At 42.2% G+C, this 13,043-nt stretch overlaps 1 protein-coding gene across 6 annotated transcripts in view; it reads left to right on the top strand.

The window, feature by feature from the left end:
• PAK3 (p21 (RAC1) activated kinase 3) overlaps positions 1-13,043 on the top strand; it is a 124,635-nt gene that overhangs the window by 87,325 nt on the left and 24,267 nt on the right. For all 6 annotated transcript variants that reach the window (XM_064713295.1, XM_064713296.1, XM_064713294.1 and 3 more), the window contains exons 2-6: positions 171-367; positions 5,537-5,637; positions 10,189-10,342; positions 11,397-11,434; positions 12,653-12,784. In XM_064713295.1, the coding sequence (XP_064569365.1) occupies positions 193-367; positions 5,537-5,637; positions 10,189-10,342; positions 11,397-11,434; positions 12,653-12,784 (600 nt within the window). In that variant the 5' untranslated portion in view covers positions 171-192. The remainder of the gene's footprint in view (positions 1-170; positions 368-5,536; positions 5,638-10,188; positions 10,343-11,396; positions 11,435-12,652; positions 12,785-13,043) is intronic.

Genomic DNA, 13,043 nt, shown 5'->3' with positions numbered 1-13,043 from the left:
TTTGATTTTTTAGGAATTAGCCACTCAGTTTATTTACAGCAACCAGCAGCAACCTTATTCAGAGCAGCCTTCTAACAGAGATTTTCTCATGCCACTAGAAAGCTTTTCCTGCCCAAGCCACCAGCCTTGGCATCCTCCCTTGACAGCATGTTTTGTGTTGTGCTTTGCAGGAGGCTGTGAGGGCTGCTGAAGATGTCAGATAGTCTGGATATTGAAGAGAAACCTCCAGCTCCACCGTTGAGAATGAACAGCAACAATCGCGATTCTTCAGCGTTAAACCACAGCTCCAAACCGCTCCCCATGGCCCCCGAGGAGAAGAACAAGAAAGCCAGGCTGCGCTCCATCTTCCCAGGAGGAGGGGACAAAAGTAAAGTATCAGCACTGCAGATGGGGGCTCCCTCTCTGGGCTTTCTGCTGGTCATTGGTTTTTGTGTTTATTTTCTGCCACTGTTGTCTTTCTGTTTCGGTTGCAGGCCGTGGTAGCAACGCCTTCTGTTCCAATTACTCTAGAAACACATTTCAAAAGAGGAGGAGGTGTTCAGTCAGTTACTTTCTTGTCTATGAAAAGACACTAAAATGTGCACACATTGTGCAACTTGCCTTTTAAAAATAACTTTATAGTTATACTGGGGAATCCTTTCCTTTGGATTTTGCTTTGCATTAGCAGTAAATACAGAGATGAGGATGTGTCCTTGTGAAAATACATTCACAGAAGTGACAGGGCAATATGCCTGACACTTCGGGATTTTTTAATGAGCTTACATTCCAAGAACAGGAACAAAGCTCTTCTTGCTTGTTCCTTTTGCAGTGAAAGTGGCTACAGAATGGCTTGGTTTATAACCTGTAGGTGTGGATGCAGCAAACAGCATTTCAGTTGCATTCTTTGTAATGCATTTGTGCAACGGTGTGTGTTTTGAATTAGCTTATTTGCAGGTTTAAGGGAAGGGACCTTCTTTATTTCTAGTCCCATGGGAACTGATGGGCTGCACCTGCAAGGCTGATGTCACTGCAAGGCCCCTCTTGATTGTCTTTGGAGGGTTGGGGTCACTGGGGGATATTCCTGATGATGAGATATCAAAGTGTTGATCTGGGGAAGTGAAGCCAGCCAGCTTTCACCTTGGTCCTTGGGAAAGTGGTAGAGAAAATCCTCCTGGAAACTATTTCCATGCAAATGAAGGATAAGAATGTGGTCAGGAATAGTCAGCGTGGATTTGTGGAGAGGAATTCATGCTGAACTATACTGACAGCCTTTTACCTTGAAGTGACAGGCTTGGTGGTGAAGGGAGAGCAGTGGTTGTTACCTCTGCTTTAGTAAGGTGTTCAGCAGAGCTTCTCACAGTGTCCTCACAGACAGACTGGTGAGGTGCAGTATAGGTAAGTGTACAGTGAGGGAGACTGAGAACTGGCTGGAATGCTGGGCTCAGAGGTTGTGGTCAGCAGCATGAGTCCAGCTGGATTTCAGGAGTGATTCTGTCTTCAGTGTCTCTCCAAGGAGATCTCAGAGCTATGGAACTGTGGTCATTCCCTTGGAGCTCCAGCTTAGCTGTGCTGCCCCATTCATGAGGCTTCATGAGATTGTGTGGAGCAGCTGGAGATTGGCATTCCAAACTCCTCACAGGCAGTAGAAGGCACAGTGGCAGTCCCATTCCTCCCCTCAGCCATGGGCAATCCTGATGACTTTTCTGATGTGAGAACTGTAACTGGATTTCTTAGACAGACCCGGCCGGTTCTCTCTGCAGATTGTTCCCCCAAATGTCCCCTTCTGGGAACAAAATTAATTTTCAGTTGATTCTTTTTAAAGGCCAAAATGAAGGTTTCTCCCAGCTTGCTTAATTCCTGGAAAGACTTGGATCACTTCTTTCCCTAAATGCTAGCAGGATGGTATTATCCCTTTCCAAGGCAGCATTTCTTAATGAGGAGATGCTGTGTAAAATGCATGCAGAGAAGGGGAGACCCAGAAACAACCCCTCCTGAAAATGATCAGTGACATTAAAAATGCAATTAACTACCAGTCAGAGCAGTCTTAGGGAACATACAAGTGTCATGATTTTGAATGTGACTGTGAGGAAAAGTCAGGTAAGATTTATAGCTTCATTTTGTGAGGTGAAATAATAAATGGAGGAAGTTTAGCTTGACTGGCCAAGTCCCTTGAGGTAGTTTCACTGCAGAGTTGGTTTGTGGGTCAGGGTATCAGCTGGCCTGTGTGTGCTTCATAGACTCTGTGACACATTTTTGAGACTTCTGCTTATAAAACTGGTGATTGATATGTCTGCTTTCATCTAGTGCAGTGCTTTGCAGCATCACTATGTTAAATCCATAGTTCATCACTGGTGCAAGTCACTAGAATGTGAAGAAAACACCATGGCAGGGTATTTCTGCCTGAACCTGCAGGAGCTTTGTTGTCTTTCATTTGCTCCCAGACAAGAGGGATGTGAGGATGGATATGGTACAGTGTGTTCTCTCCAAGGCTGTGGTGTGTGTCAGGACTGCTGTGCCTGGCACCAGGAATCTTGTGCAGTCCCTCCCCTGCTGGAGTGCAGCATTTTCAGTTAGAGTTTGAGCACTTGTGTTTAAAACCTTGTTTTGGCAAGCCACTGATGGCACTGTGGAGCCTTCTGTGGATCTGCAGTTGAAATAAACCATTTAGGCAGTAGTGTCCTGCCCCTTCCCCTAACACATGACCTCCTCATGTTCCTTGTATAGCTCCTCTCACTCCCATCTCTGACCTAAGGTACCCCAATTCCTGAGGACAGGAAGCCAAGGCTGACAACTGATATAAGCTTCCAGTGTCATGCAGGCAATTTGTGTGGAATAAGGAGCTGAACTTGTTCTGCTGGAGCTGTGAAATTTGCCTTCCCGCCTCAGAGATCATCATGGTGGTGGGAGCCACAGTGGAGTACAGCAGTAGTGCATCATTCAGCAGAGGTGTTATCTCAGCAGAAAGGACTTGGTTCTTCCACTTGTTTGATACAGCCTTGTTCTTTCATTAAACCCCCTGTGATACTGTGAAATAAATTCACTCTGTGTGCACACTGGGGGCTCCATGAGGGCACTGTATAGCATTCAGCCTAAAGAAGTCAGGAGGAGGCTGAGCTGCACAGCTCAGATGCCCCTTGGAGATGCCCATCCATGCTGAGTTCCTGGGTGGATGATGCCACTTCCATTGAAGCTGCTTTAGACTTGGCTGCAGAGGGGACCAGGGTCTGGCCTTTAGGCATCTGCCACCTCCTGTACAGAAAAACCAGAAAAGAGGCAAGGAGGAAAACTCAGCAGAGTAAAGATCAATGGAGCAAGAAAAGAGGACAAGGCTACAGGAGGAGCAGGTTAGGAAGGAGGACAGGGGACAAGTATGAGAGGGAATAGAGGAAAGAGCAAAGTGAGTTGAGTTGAAGAGGAGGCGAGCAAACAGGAAGGCATAAGCATGAGGTCAAACCCTTCCTGTTTCTCTGAGAAAAGCTGCTACTTAGCTGAGTCACATATTTCTCCCAGACAGCTGCTCTTGTAATGTATTGGTGATGATGGTGATGCAGACTGTGGAAAACAGAACAATCTTTCCTTGTTCTATTTTAACCTGTCATAGGTGCTGAGGTGGTGTGGAGGCCATACCTCATGGCTGACTTTGTGCAGCAGGAGTGTATTGTGGAGGGCATTTACAAGAAAATCAAATAGGAATGTTCAGTACAAACCTCTTGCATCCAGTGAGTCAGGTGCTTCAAAAAAGTCATGTCTTTTCATATCATTTGCCAGCTTGTGTGAAATGGGAATGATATGATTTGCAGAGCCCAGACAGAAACATCAAAGTTTTTACAGTGGGAAGAGGTGAGGGTGTAGTAAAGAGATGCTTAATTCTGTGATTCATTTATAGTGTATCAGCATTTGGACCATAGGTGTTACATCACAGGTCCATGAAGCAAATGAGCCAGATCTTGGGGAATGAGGTGGATCACTTGTCCTCCAGCAGGAGAATTCTGGAATGGAAAAATGCTGCTTTTGGTGGAGCATTTTTGTATAATCCCTTATTTCACTTCTAGATTTGACTGCTGCTTTGAACTGAATTTGATAGTCCTTAAGTGTAATTTTTGCTGCAATAGCTTGCAAATGATGAGGGAGAAGAAGCCAGTTTTGTTATCTACACACAGATGACATCTTCTAACTGGCAGCATCTATCCTGAAAATTAAACAGCATTATCTTAATGATAAAAGAAGGGGAAAGCCTTTGCATTTATATTTTATATATTGCTGCCATCTTTACTGAATGCTAAATGAAAATATTTCATTGGTGAACAATGTGTAATGGTGTGCAGCACAGACAAAAGGTGACAGTTATTTAATGAGGATAAATGCAGCAACACAGAGAAAGGATTAGAGGCATTCCACATAGACTGTAAGGACAAAGAGCAGAGCATCTTTATCTCAAAGGAGGCTGTAAGGTGGAATAAGAAATATGCAAATAGAGGCCTTGTGGAGCTACAGCCTGAGCAAAGACAAACTTGAACTGGGGGGATTGATGGTAAATAATGAGTCCAGCCTTGGATGAGACCCCTAGATGAACTATGGAGCTGGCAAGCATGATATTAAAACACTGCAGGAAAGTGAAGACAGCTTCTCTCAGCATTTATTCCGTCATTCTTTGTCAGGGTCAGTAAAACTGGGCTGAAGTGACATTTGTCAGTAGTCAGAAGTGGAGGAGATGGATGACCACAGGGAATGTTACTTTCAAAAGGTTGTAAAGAGGGAGGGAGATGAGAAGCAAATGCAGGTTGACTGACTTTTGAGTCTGCCTGCTTAAGTAAGATATTTCACACTTTGGGAATACTGGTGGTGATTTAAAAAGAAAAAAAATCTGGATTAGTAATAAAGCCTGCATTTTATGATCATATGTCTTAGTTAATTGAGAGCTCAAAGCTTTTCCAAAGACATTTATGGGATTCTGTTGCTGGGCAGATTCTGTCTTTGCTGAAACAGAGCTGCTCTTTCAGCCTTTTAGTTGGAAGAGGAATCACCACATGAGCTGCTGGTTTTCATAGAACCTGTAGGAAATAAAATGATTATCTAAAAAAGCCTCTCCTCTGATTTGGCTGATTTTGAAATGGACTCAAACCATGTTGGAGAGCAGAGACACATACACACACGTTGGAGAGCAGACACACATGGTGTGTACTCTGTGATTTACTTCTCCAGGAACCTGCAAAGTCAAATAGGAGTTAGTTTCTAGAGATGAAAACTCAGTGAAAAAAAGAACTGAAAATAAAAATCATACTGGTTTAGAGATAGCCTAAGACTACTTCATTAATAGCTTGCTTTGGCAGCAGTCACATTGGCTGAAAGAAAAACAAAATAAAGTAGCACCTTGTAGACCTTCCCTAAGACGGGTTGACAGGCATTGTGTTAACCTAAGTCTGTTTCTCAAGTTGGATGGATGTTAATTGATTTGTTTTCCACTTTTAAAGCACTATTTTGAGCACACCTGATTGTTAGAAGTTTTAAATGAAAAGCTGTTCAGAAAATAAGTGCTTGTTAACATTTTTGCCTCCAGCCAACAAGAAGAAAGAGAAGGAACGTCCTGAGATCTCTCTTCCCTCAGACTTTGAACACACCATTCATGTGGGATTTGATGCCGTCACTGGAGAATTCACAGTGAGTAACTGCTCTATTTCATGCTTACCAGAACTTCTAGTTTCTTGATGGTAAAATAACCTCCTATTGCCAGAAACATCAGATCACAGCAGCCAGGCTGTGAAGAAAGAGACTTTAATTTGTTGGGATTAGGATTTGGAGTGTTTAACTTGTGATTCAGGCTGCCTTTTTTTTTTTTCCTCCAAGAATTGTCAGCAGAGTGTCTGTGGGAAATGAAAATTAGGAAGAATGTAGGTGTATGCTTTTACCAGTCCCCCAAGCTGCTACAAGGGTTGGTTATTCAGTGTCTTTGGGAAAATATAAAAAGCCCCCCCCCTACATGCATAGTAGACAACCAGCCTCAAGTGCAAAGTCCAGCTCTCTGCAGGTAACCCTTGGAAACACTCAGAAAGCTGCAGCGTTGTGGAAGTCCATTCATTTTAATTTAGTATCCTTCAAAATATGTTTATACACTAGATGATCAGTGTTTCTACCCTTTATGTATTAATGAAATAGCTGTCAGCTTTTGCTTCTTGAATATCAACAAAATGTTGGGAAAAACGAATCTGATGGAAGCTCTTTGAAGTGTGCAGGGGGCTTCAGAGCCTTTTTTCTCTGATTACTAGTAGGGTACTGAAACCATTGTTCCTTGAAGCTGAGATGGCAGTGAGCTTACCTTTTGTTAAATTGTGGAGGTGAGAGGGAGCGTTAGCAACTCTGCTGCCACCAGTGGTGCCCCATGAGCTGGGTGGTCAGACTGAGTAATCACCATTGTGGACTCTGCTGGTGCTGACTGGCTGCATACACCAAGTAGGATGGGACAAATCATTTGCCGGGACAAAGGATGGCTAATTTTCAGAATTTGAGCCCTAAATGTGGTTTATTCATAATTTTCTACTTTGTTTGCTACTTTTGTTTCACAAAGACATTTCAGAAAGCTGGAAACTTTCTGTGTCCTACAGTAGCAATTGCAACAATAGGAATAACAGTAGAAGAAAAAAAGACACATTTAATTACAGCATGTCTTCAAAAGAGTAGTGAAATTAAATTATCCTTAGTAATTAGGAAATACAGCTACATTTAAAATAAGTGGACTAGTTAATTAGGAGTTTTAAAATAGATGTCATAAAATCTTCAAATTTTATTCAGTGCCAAACCCTAGGGCTTGACTAAATGCATGTTTAAGAAGCCTAGATGTGGTCATTTTTGATCAGAAGCTTTGCATAAAGCTTTTAAAATTGTGTTTTCCCTGCTGTCTATCCTGATTTTTCCTTTTTTTTTCCTTTCTTTCTTTCCCTTTAGCCACTTTATTGTTCAGATTAATCTTCAATGCCATTCTCCGTATCCTCATATCATATTATGTTACTTTATGCTTTTGTTTCTCTCCTTTTTGTGTTTACATCACTTCTTGTCTGTCTTCACCTTTCCACTTTCCTTTTTCTTCCCACTGGACATTCAGCTGTTCTTATTCTATATCTGCTCTTCCTTTCAGCCTTCTACCTTTATTTCTATCCTGTGTTTGAGACTTTTTCCTTCTGACTCCAGGCAAACACAATGGGTCACACTCATTTTCTCTCACAATCTGACAGGTGGTCAGGGTCCTGGTTAGTTCATGTCCCTGCCAGCTGGAACAGAAAGGAGAGACATCAGGCTTAATACACTTCAGTTTTAAGCACAAGCACTCACTGTCTGTGTTTCAGGATCAAGGTTTGGATAATTTTGAATGTTGTTATTATCTACCAGTGTTTCAAAACAGTCTCTAGCATCAGAGACCTTTTGGGTTTTCTCGCTGTCAGATGCCACCAACACAAAGCAAATCAATTCTACATGGCAAAATATGTCCAGCTTTGTTGCTGTAGCACAGTTTCTTTATAAATACCTTCTTCCCTTTCCAACAGTGGATGTGAGATGTCTGCTGGTTTGCAGTTACACATGTTACTGAAGTGTGGAAGTGCAGTGCTGCAGTCTGAGAAAGCTGTAACCAATTCAAAACTAACCAAAGGGACAGGAGACTTCCCATGCACAGCTTGCCAGCACAAGGCTTAATACTGTAGTCCTCAGTGGAGTCCAGCATCAGTCAAAGGAAGGGAATTTTTGCACCATTAGGAACTAGACATTGGTCCCAACTAACCCCAGATGCAGGTATTGCATTACTCAGTACATTAGGCATGTTTGGTTTGTCCCAACCTGGATGGAACCTGTGTATCAGCTGGGTAGTCATGTGGTTAGTACATCCTGCAAAGGGACTGCCACTAGCCCATTCCATGTTCTGATATTCCCACTGTCTGCCTCTTTCAAAAGTTTGGAAGTGCCATGGCAGCATCCAGTCAATGTGCAAACGTACAGGGTTTTTTTGTTTTGAATTACTGCAGCTGTCATGCCAGTAGTGCCTGCTCTCCTGATTATATGCAATGCATTGGGCCATTTTCTGACACCAAACCATTGTCCCAGCTGCATCTCCTGATTGCTGTTAGATGCATCCTAATGCACAGTTGCATGGACTCCTGAGTTCTGGCTTTCAGGCTTCTGCACCAACCTGTGTTGTCCATCATGAAAATATATTACATCTCCATTTCACTGTGCTTGGAGCAACCACATTTGCTAAGAAATAGGGCTTTTAAAGCAGAGAATAAAATTGGTTGGAACTGTTGGGTGGGAGCATGTTGCTAGAGCTCTATGTTCCTTTATTTGAAAAAGGATTTGCATTTTCTGAATGAAGGGCAGTGTGGTTAGCAGGCCTTTGAGGTGTGTTTTTTTGTAAGGCATGCATGTTTGAAACTATTTTCTCATCCCCAGCCTAGAAGAAAATGTGGTTACCCACCAAACTTTTAAAGCTTCTAGATTATGACATTTGTAAGTGGGAAAAGTTGTGGCTGTAGATCCAAAGAAGTTGCACGTTCCTAATCTAATCAAGCATTTCTTTGCAATTGTCCTGATTTTCAGTCTGACACACACAGAATGTTTGTGTTGTGGCAATTCACAGCCTCCCAGATTTCACAATCTGACTTTGACCATCTGCTCTCTTCGCTGGTCAAATGGTGATCTCAGGGCTGGAGAACGCCCAAGCCTGGAAAAAACTTTTATAGAGCCATTCAAAAATGGTAATCTGGCTTCAAAACTAGTCAAACAGCAAAAGCCCAGATCCTTCTCTTTTTTTTTTTTTTTTTGTTTAGTTTTGAATTGACTGGGGAAAGCACATGTAATTTTTCTAGTCAACTGCCATTAATTCTCAGGAATGTATTTTTATGAGGAGAGAAAAACTGTTTAGAAGCAAAAGGAGGGGGAATGATGCTTCCAAACTTTGGAACAGTTGTGATTTTTCTATTTCCCTAAATCTGCCTTCCTGTAGCCTGTCTACCACCTGATCTATTTGGTATCCACTTTGTAATTCCCATTTGAGATGGGACTTGCCCATTCTGGCCCATTGGTTTCCTCCTCCCACCGCCTTCTGAGTTTTCCCACATTCTGTTTTAACTTTCTTTTCTTTCTTTATTTACGTCCATTACAGCCAGATCTCTATGGCTCACAGATGTGCCCAGGGAAGCTCCCAGAGGTGCGTCACAGGCCCCAAATGCTTCTTTGAGATGTCATAGCACTGCAGCAGCAGGTTGATGTGTGTGCAGTAGATTTGTTGCTTGGCTTTTCCCACTTTTTTTTCATCAATCCTAAACGTTGGAGGCCCATGTCACACATTGTTTTGTGGGCAATTTCTGAGAAGAAGCTGTATGGAAGTAGATTGGGGTGGCACGTTTTTCCTTCAGTGAGCCCTGCAATTCGCTGGTCAATGTCAGCTGTGCAGTAAAGGGGGAAATGACATGCCAGAATTGTCCTGGATAACTGAAGCAAGTTCTCATCAATAGAATTTCAGTGTAGAGCTGGGGCTTTTAGTAACTGGATAGATTTTCAAATTCTACCTCACCCATAAAATGTCCAAGAATTCATCCAAAGCTTTGGATGAACTCTCAGCCTGTATTATGAATCCCTGGTTTCTGTATGTTTGCAGTAGAGAATCTAGAGACATCCTTTGCAGCTGTGGTATACCTCAGTGTCATGATTTTGAGAGCTGAAAGGCAGATTCCTTACCCTGCAGTGTTCCCTGGTGTACTGAAAATTAGTTGGATCAGGGTGGGGTTTACTTTTGAATCAGACAGCAGTGATCATTTCAGCAAAATGTGTTTGCACTCCTAAGCATGAAAAGTCCAGTGTAAAGCTCCTAAAAAACACTGTGTTGTGCACCAATATAGAATAGTCTTGTTATGTCTGCCCTGAATCACCAGGCAAACAAGCTTAAGCCTTAAATCATTATTCCATGGAAGAGCAGAGTTGATTTCCAGAGAAGTTTCATCCCCTTTTTTTCCTTTCACAGTCATTACTTTATTTTTATAAAGTTGGGTCCTGGTTTTAGCTAGATTTTTGATAGAGAAGAAATGATTGCATCTAATTTTAATTGTAAGGTGTCAATCAAAATTTCTGCAAGTAATCTTACAGCAAGCATGGGATCTTGGTAAAGATCTGTGAGGCTGCAGATTTTAAATACTCTAAACCCACTTTGTTTCCACTCGACATCTACAGGGCATTCCAGAGCAGTGGGCCAGGCTACTACAGACCTCCAACATAACAAAACTGGAGCAGAAGAAGAACCCACAGGCTGTTCTAGATGTTCTCAAATTTTATGATTCAAAAGAAACAGTTAACAACCAGAAATACATGAGCTTTACATCAGGAGGTAAGTTGATGTCTCCCGACAGGGGAGGTCAGGCTCCAAAATGAGACAGAGCAAAATCCAACATTCAAGTTGTCAGGAGGCAACCTGAACCAATTCTTCATTGTGGAATACTCCAGAAATTAATTCCATTTCTCCTTTCCCCACCCCCAAACATTATTAAAATGGTGACCTTGCATTGTTGCAGGGTTTTAGAACTAACCAAGATTTTGTTAAAAAAATGCCATTAGGATGGCATTAGTTGGGTAGAGTGCCTGTTGATAGCTTCAGCTAAAAAAGGGGGTGTCAGTAGCAGCAGGATGCAGACAGCATTTGGAGTGTCACCTGCTGGGGTTCCCTTTCCTCCACAGGATGGCCTCTGGCACTGGAGTCTGTCATTTCCTCAATCTGAAGGTTCAAGCGAGACAACTTCCAAAATGCAGTAACTTTTCAGAAGTCTTTCTGAAAACTTATCTTTCTGTGCACTTATCTCCAGGATTGAGAGAAGCATCTTTTTTACCCAAATTTCATCATTAAAGTGTTTGGCTAATTTGATGCTTACTGTGTGCTAAAATAGCAATTCCCTTTGTGATGAAATACAGACTTCATAACAGTTCATGTGTGCTCCTGAACCCAGGAGCTGTTCTCATGCTTTGTCAGAATAGAGCTGCTGAGGCTAAGAAGAGTTTTGAGGAAGCTTTTCTGTGGAAATGTTGTCAGCAAGCTAACGAGAATGAATGCATGCAGTTAATTAAAAAAAAAAAAAAAGACCACAGGAAGAAAAGGAGAAAAAAAAGAGAGAAAGCTGCTTTAGGTCTTGGGTGGAACAGAAGCATTGACAGTTAAAGAACAATTTGCTTTTTCGTGACCAAATTTCTATTTACTTTATTTACTAGCAAACAGGCCAGAAATAGACAGTCTGGAATTTTGTCCTGTTCTCTTCCTTGGTGTTGCTCCTGAAGGGGTGGTGTGGAAGAAAAACAATCTCTATTTGGGTTGACTTGTTCTGTGGGATTCCCCAAAACAGGCATGGTTTTTTCTTAGCAGCATCTGGTTCATTCTCCTTTGCTCATTGCAGATAAAAGCGCCCATGGATACATAGAAGCCCATCCCTCGGTGAGTGGGAAAGTAACCTTTGATGTTTAAGAATTGTGGAACAAGCCATGAGCTTTCCCTGGCTGATTTATGATTTTCTATTAGAGTTCTTTTTAAAAATGTGAAAGTCTGGTTTAGCAGACAGAAGATTGCTGGTTTTAGCCATGGTGTATATCATTCACAACAATATGCAGCACCACCTAATGAGCCAATTTTAATTTAGTTTTAGAAATTTAGAATGCCATTTCTGTCGAGTTTCATGATTTCTCCTTAGTACATCTGGACATATAACTGAATATAAATAAGGTTATAATTGATATGTAACTCACTAGACCCATTGAAGGAAAGTTTTAAATAACCATCCACTCTAATTAATACTGGATAGCAATAGCAATCCCAGAGATGTAGGAGTGACATACACATTAATAATGACCAAATTTATTAGGGTTATTGTTAGTGAATTAAATAGCAAGTGACTGAATGGGGATTTGGCTTTTATTTTAAAGTGTTAAGCAGCTTCATGTGAGGTTTGTGATTACACAGCCAACTGTGTGTAATGAAATGAAAATCATCTTTGAATATTCACACTTAAGGTTTTCAATCAATGCCACTTCCCTTATCTTTAATAAAACACACTTCTCAGAGGAAGTGTGGTGTTCACCAGAGCAGAGGAACCCTTCCCAGTAGCTTTTCCAGTGGATATGGACACCTTGGCAGATGCTGTAGTATTTTTGTCTAGCAGACAGAGGCAGTAGTGAGACAGTCAGCATGACAGCTTTCCAAAATTACCAACTCAGCTCTCCCTGTTTGCTGTGGGCTTCCCTTACTGCTATTTCTACTGGACCCAAGGGATGGCATTTTAAAGAGAGTCATAGTCAGTTGTGAATATGTTGAATGGTGCCTTTGATTTGCATCAGTTCTCCAAGTGGTCTGTTGTAGCCAGCTTTAAAGCAGTTAGTAAAAACTTCAGAAGGTGCATTTTCATTTTTTTGTTTCACCAGAAAATTTGGGATGAGATGATATAACCCCCTGCCTCTGAGCAGCAAGTGGGACTGGGGGAGTTCAGTGCATCTATTCCTTTAAGTGTTGTGCTGGGTTTAACTTAAACTTTAGGCCCATAGGAGCAAGTGCGTGTCTAGATCGGCCTCTGATGTCTGGGAAGACTGAGGGTGTAGGTAGCTGTCAGAGCTTCAAAGTGCCAGGATAGAGACTGTCACTCACTGTACTGTCTGTCCACAGAGCACAAAAACAGCATCAGAACCTCCTCTGGCTCCCTCTGTGTCTGAAGAAGAGGATGAAGATGATGAAGAGGAGGAGGATGACAATGAACCTCCGCCCGTTATCGCCCCACGACCTGAACACACAAAATCAGTAAGTGCCAGCTTTGTTAGCTCTGTGTTTGGTGCAGTGCAGAGCTGCAAGTTTGTGATCAGACAGCACTGAAGGGCCTGAAGGTGCTTGGGTGGAATTCCTGCCATGACACAGAGCTTCACTCCAGCCACTGACACTGGGAAATTCAGGTTTGAACTGTCACATTCTCATGTCAGTTTCTGGGATTCTGGTGAGGGCCATGGCTTTCTTTTTATATCAGGTAAGAGGTACTTTAATGTCCTTTAATGCTACAGGTGTG

Source organism: Zonotrichia leucophrys, chromosome 4A (genome assembly GCF_028769735.1).
Source record: "Zonotrichia leucophrys gambelii isolate GWCS_2022_RI chromosome 4A, RI_Zleu_2.0, whole genome shotgun sequence".
Lineage (NCBI taxonomy): Eukaryota > Metazoa > Chordata > Aves > Passeriformes > Passerellidae > Zonotrichia > Zonotrichia leucophrys.
This window is presented reverse-complemented; position numbering and strand designations above follow the sequence as displayed.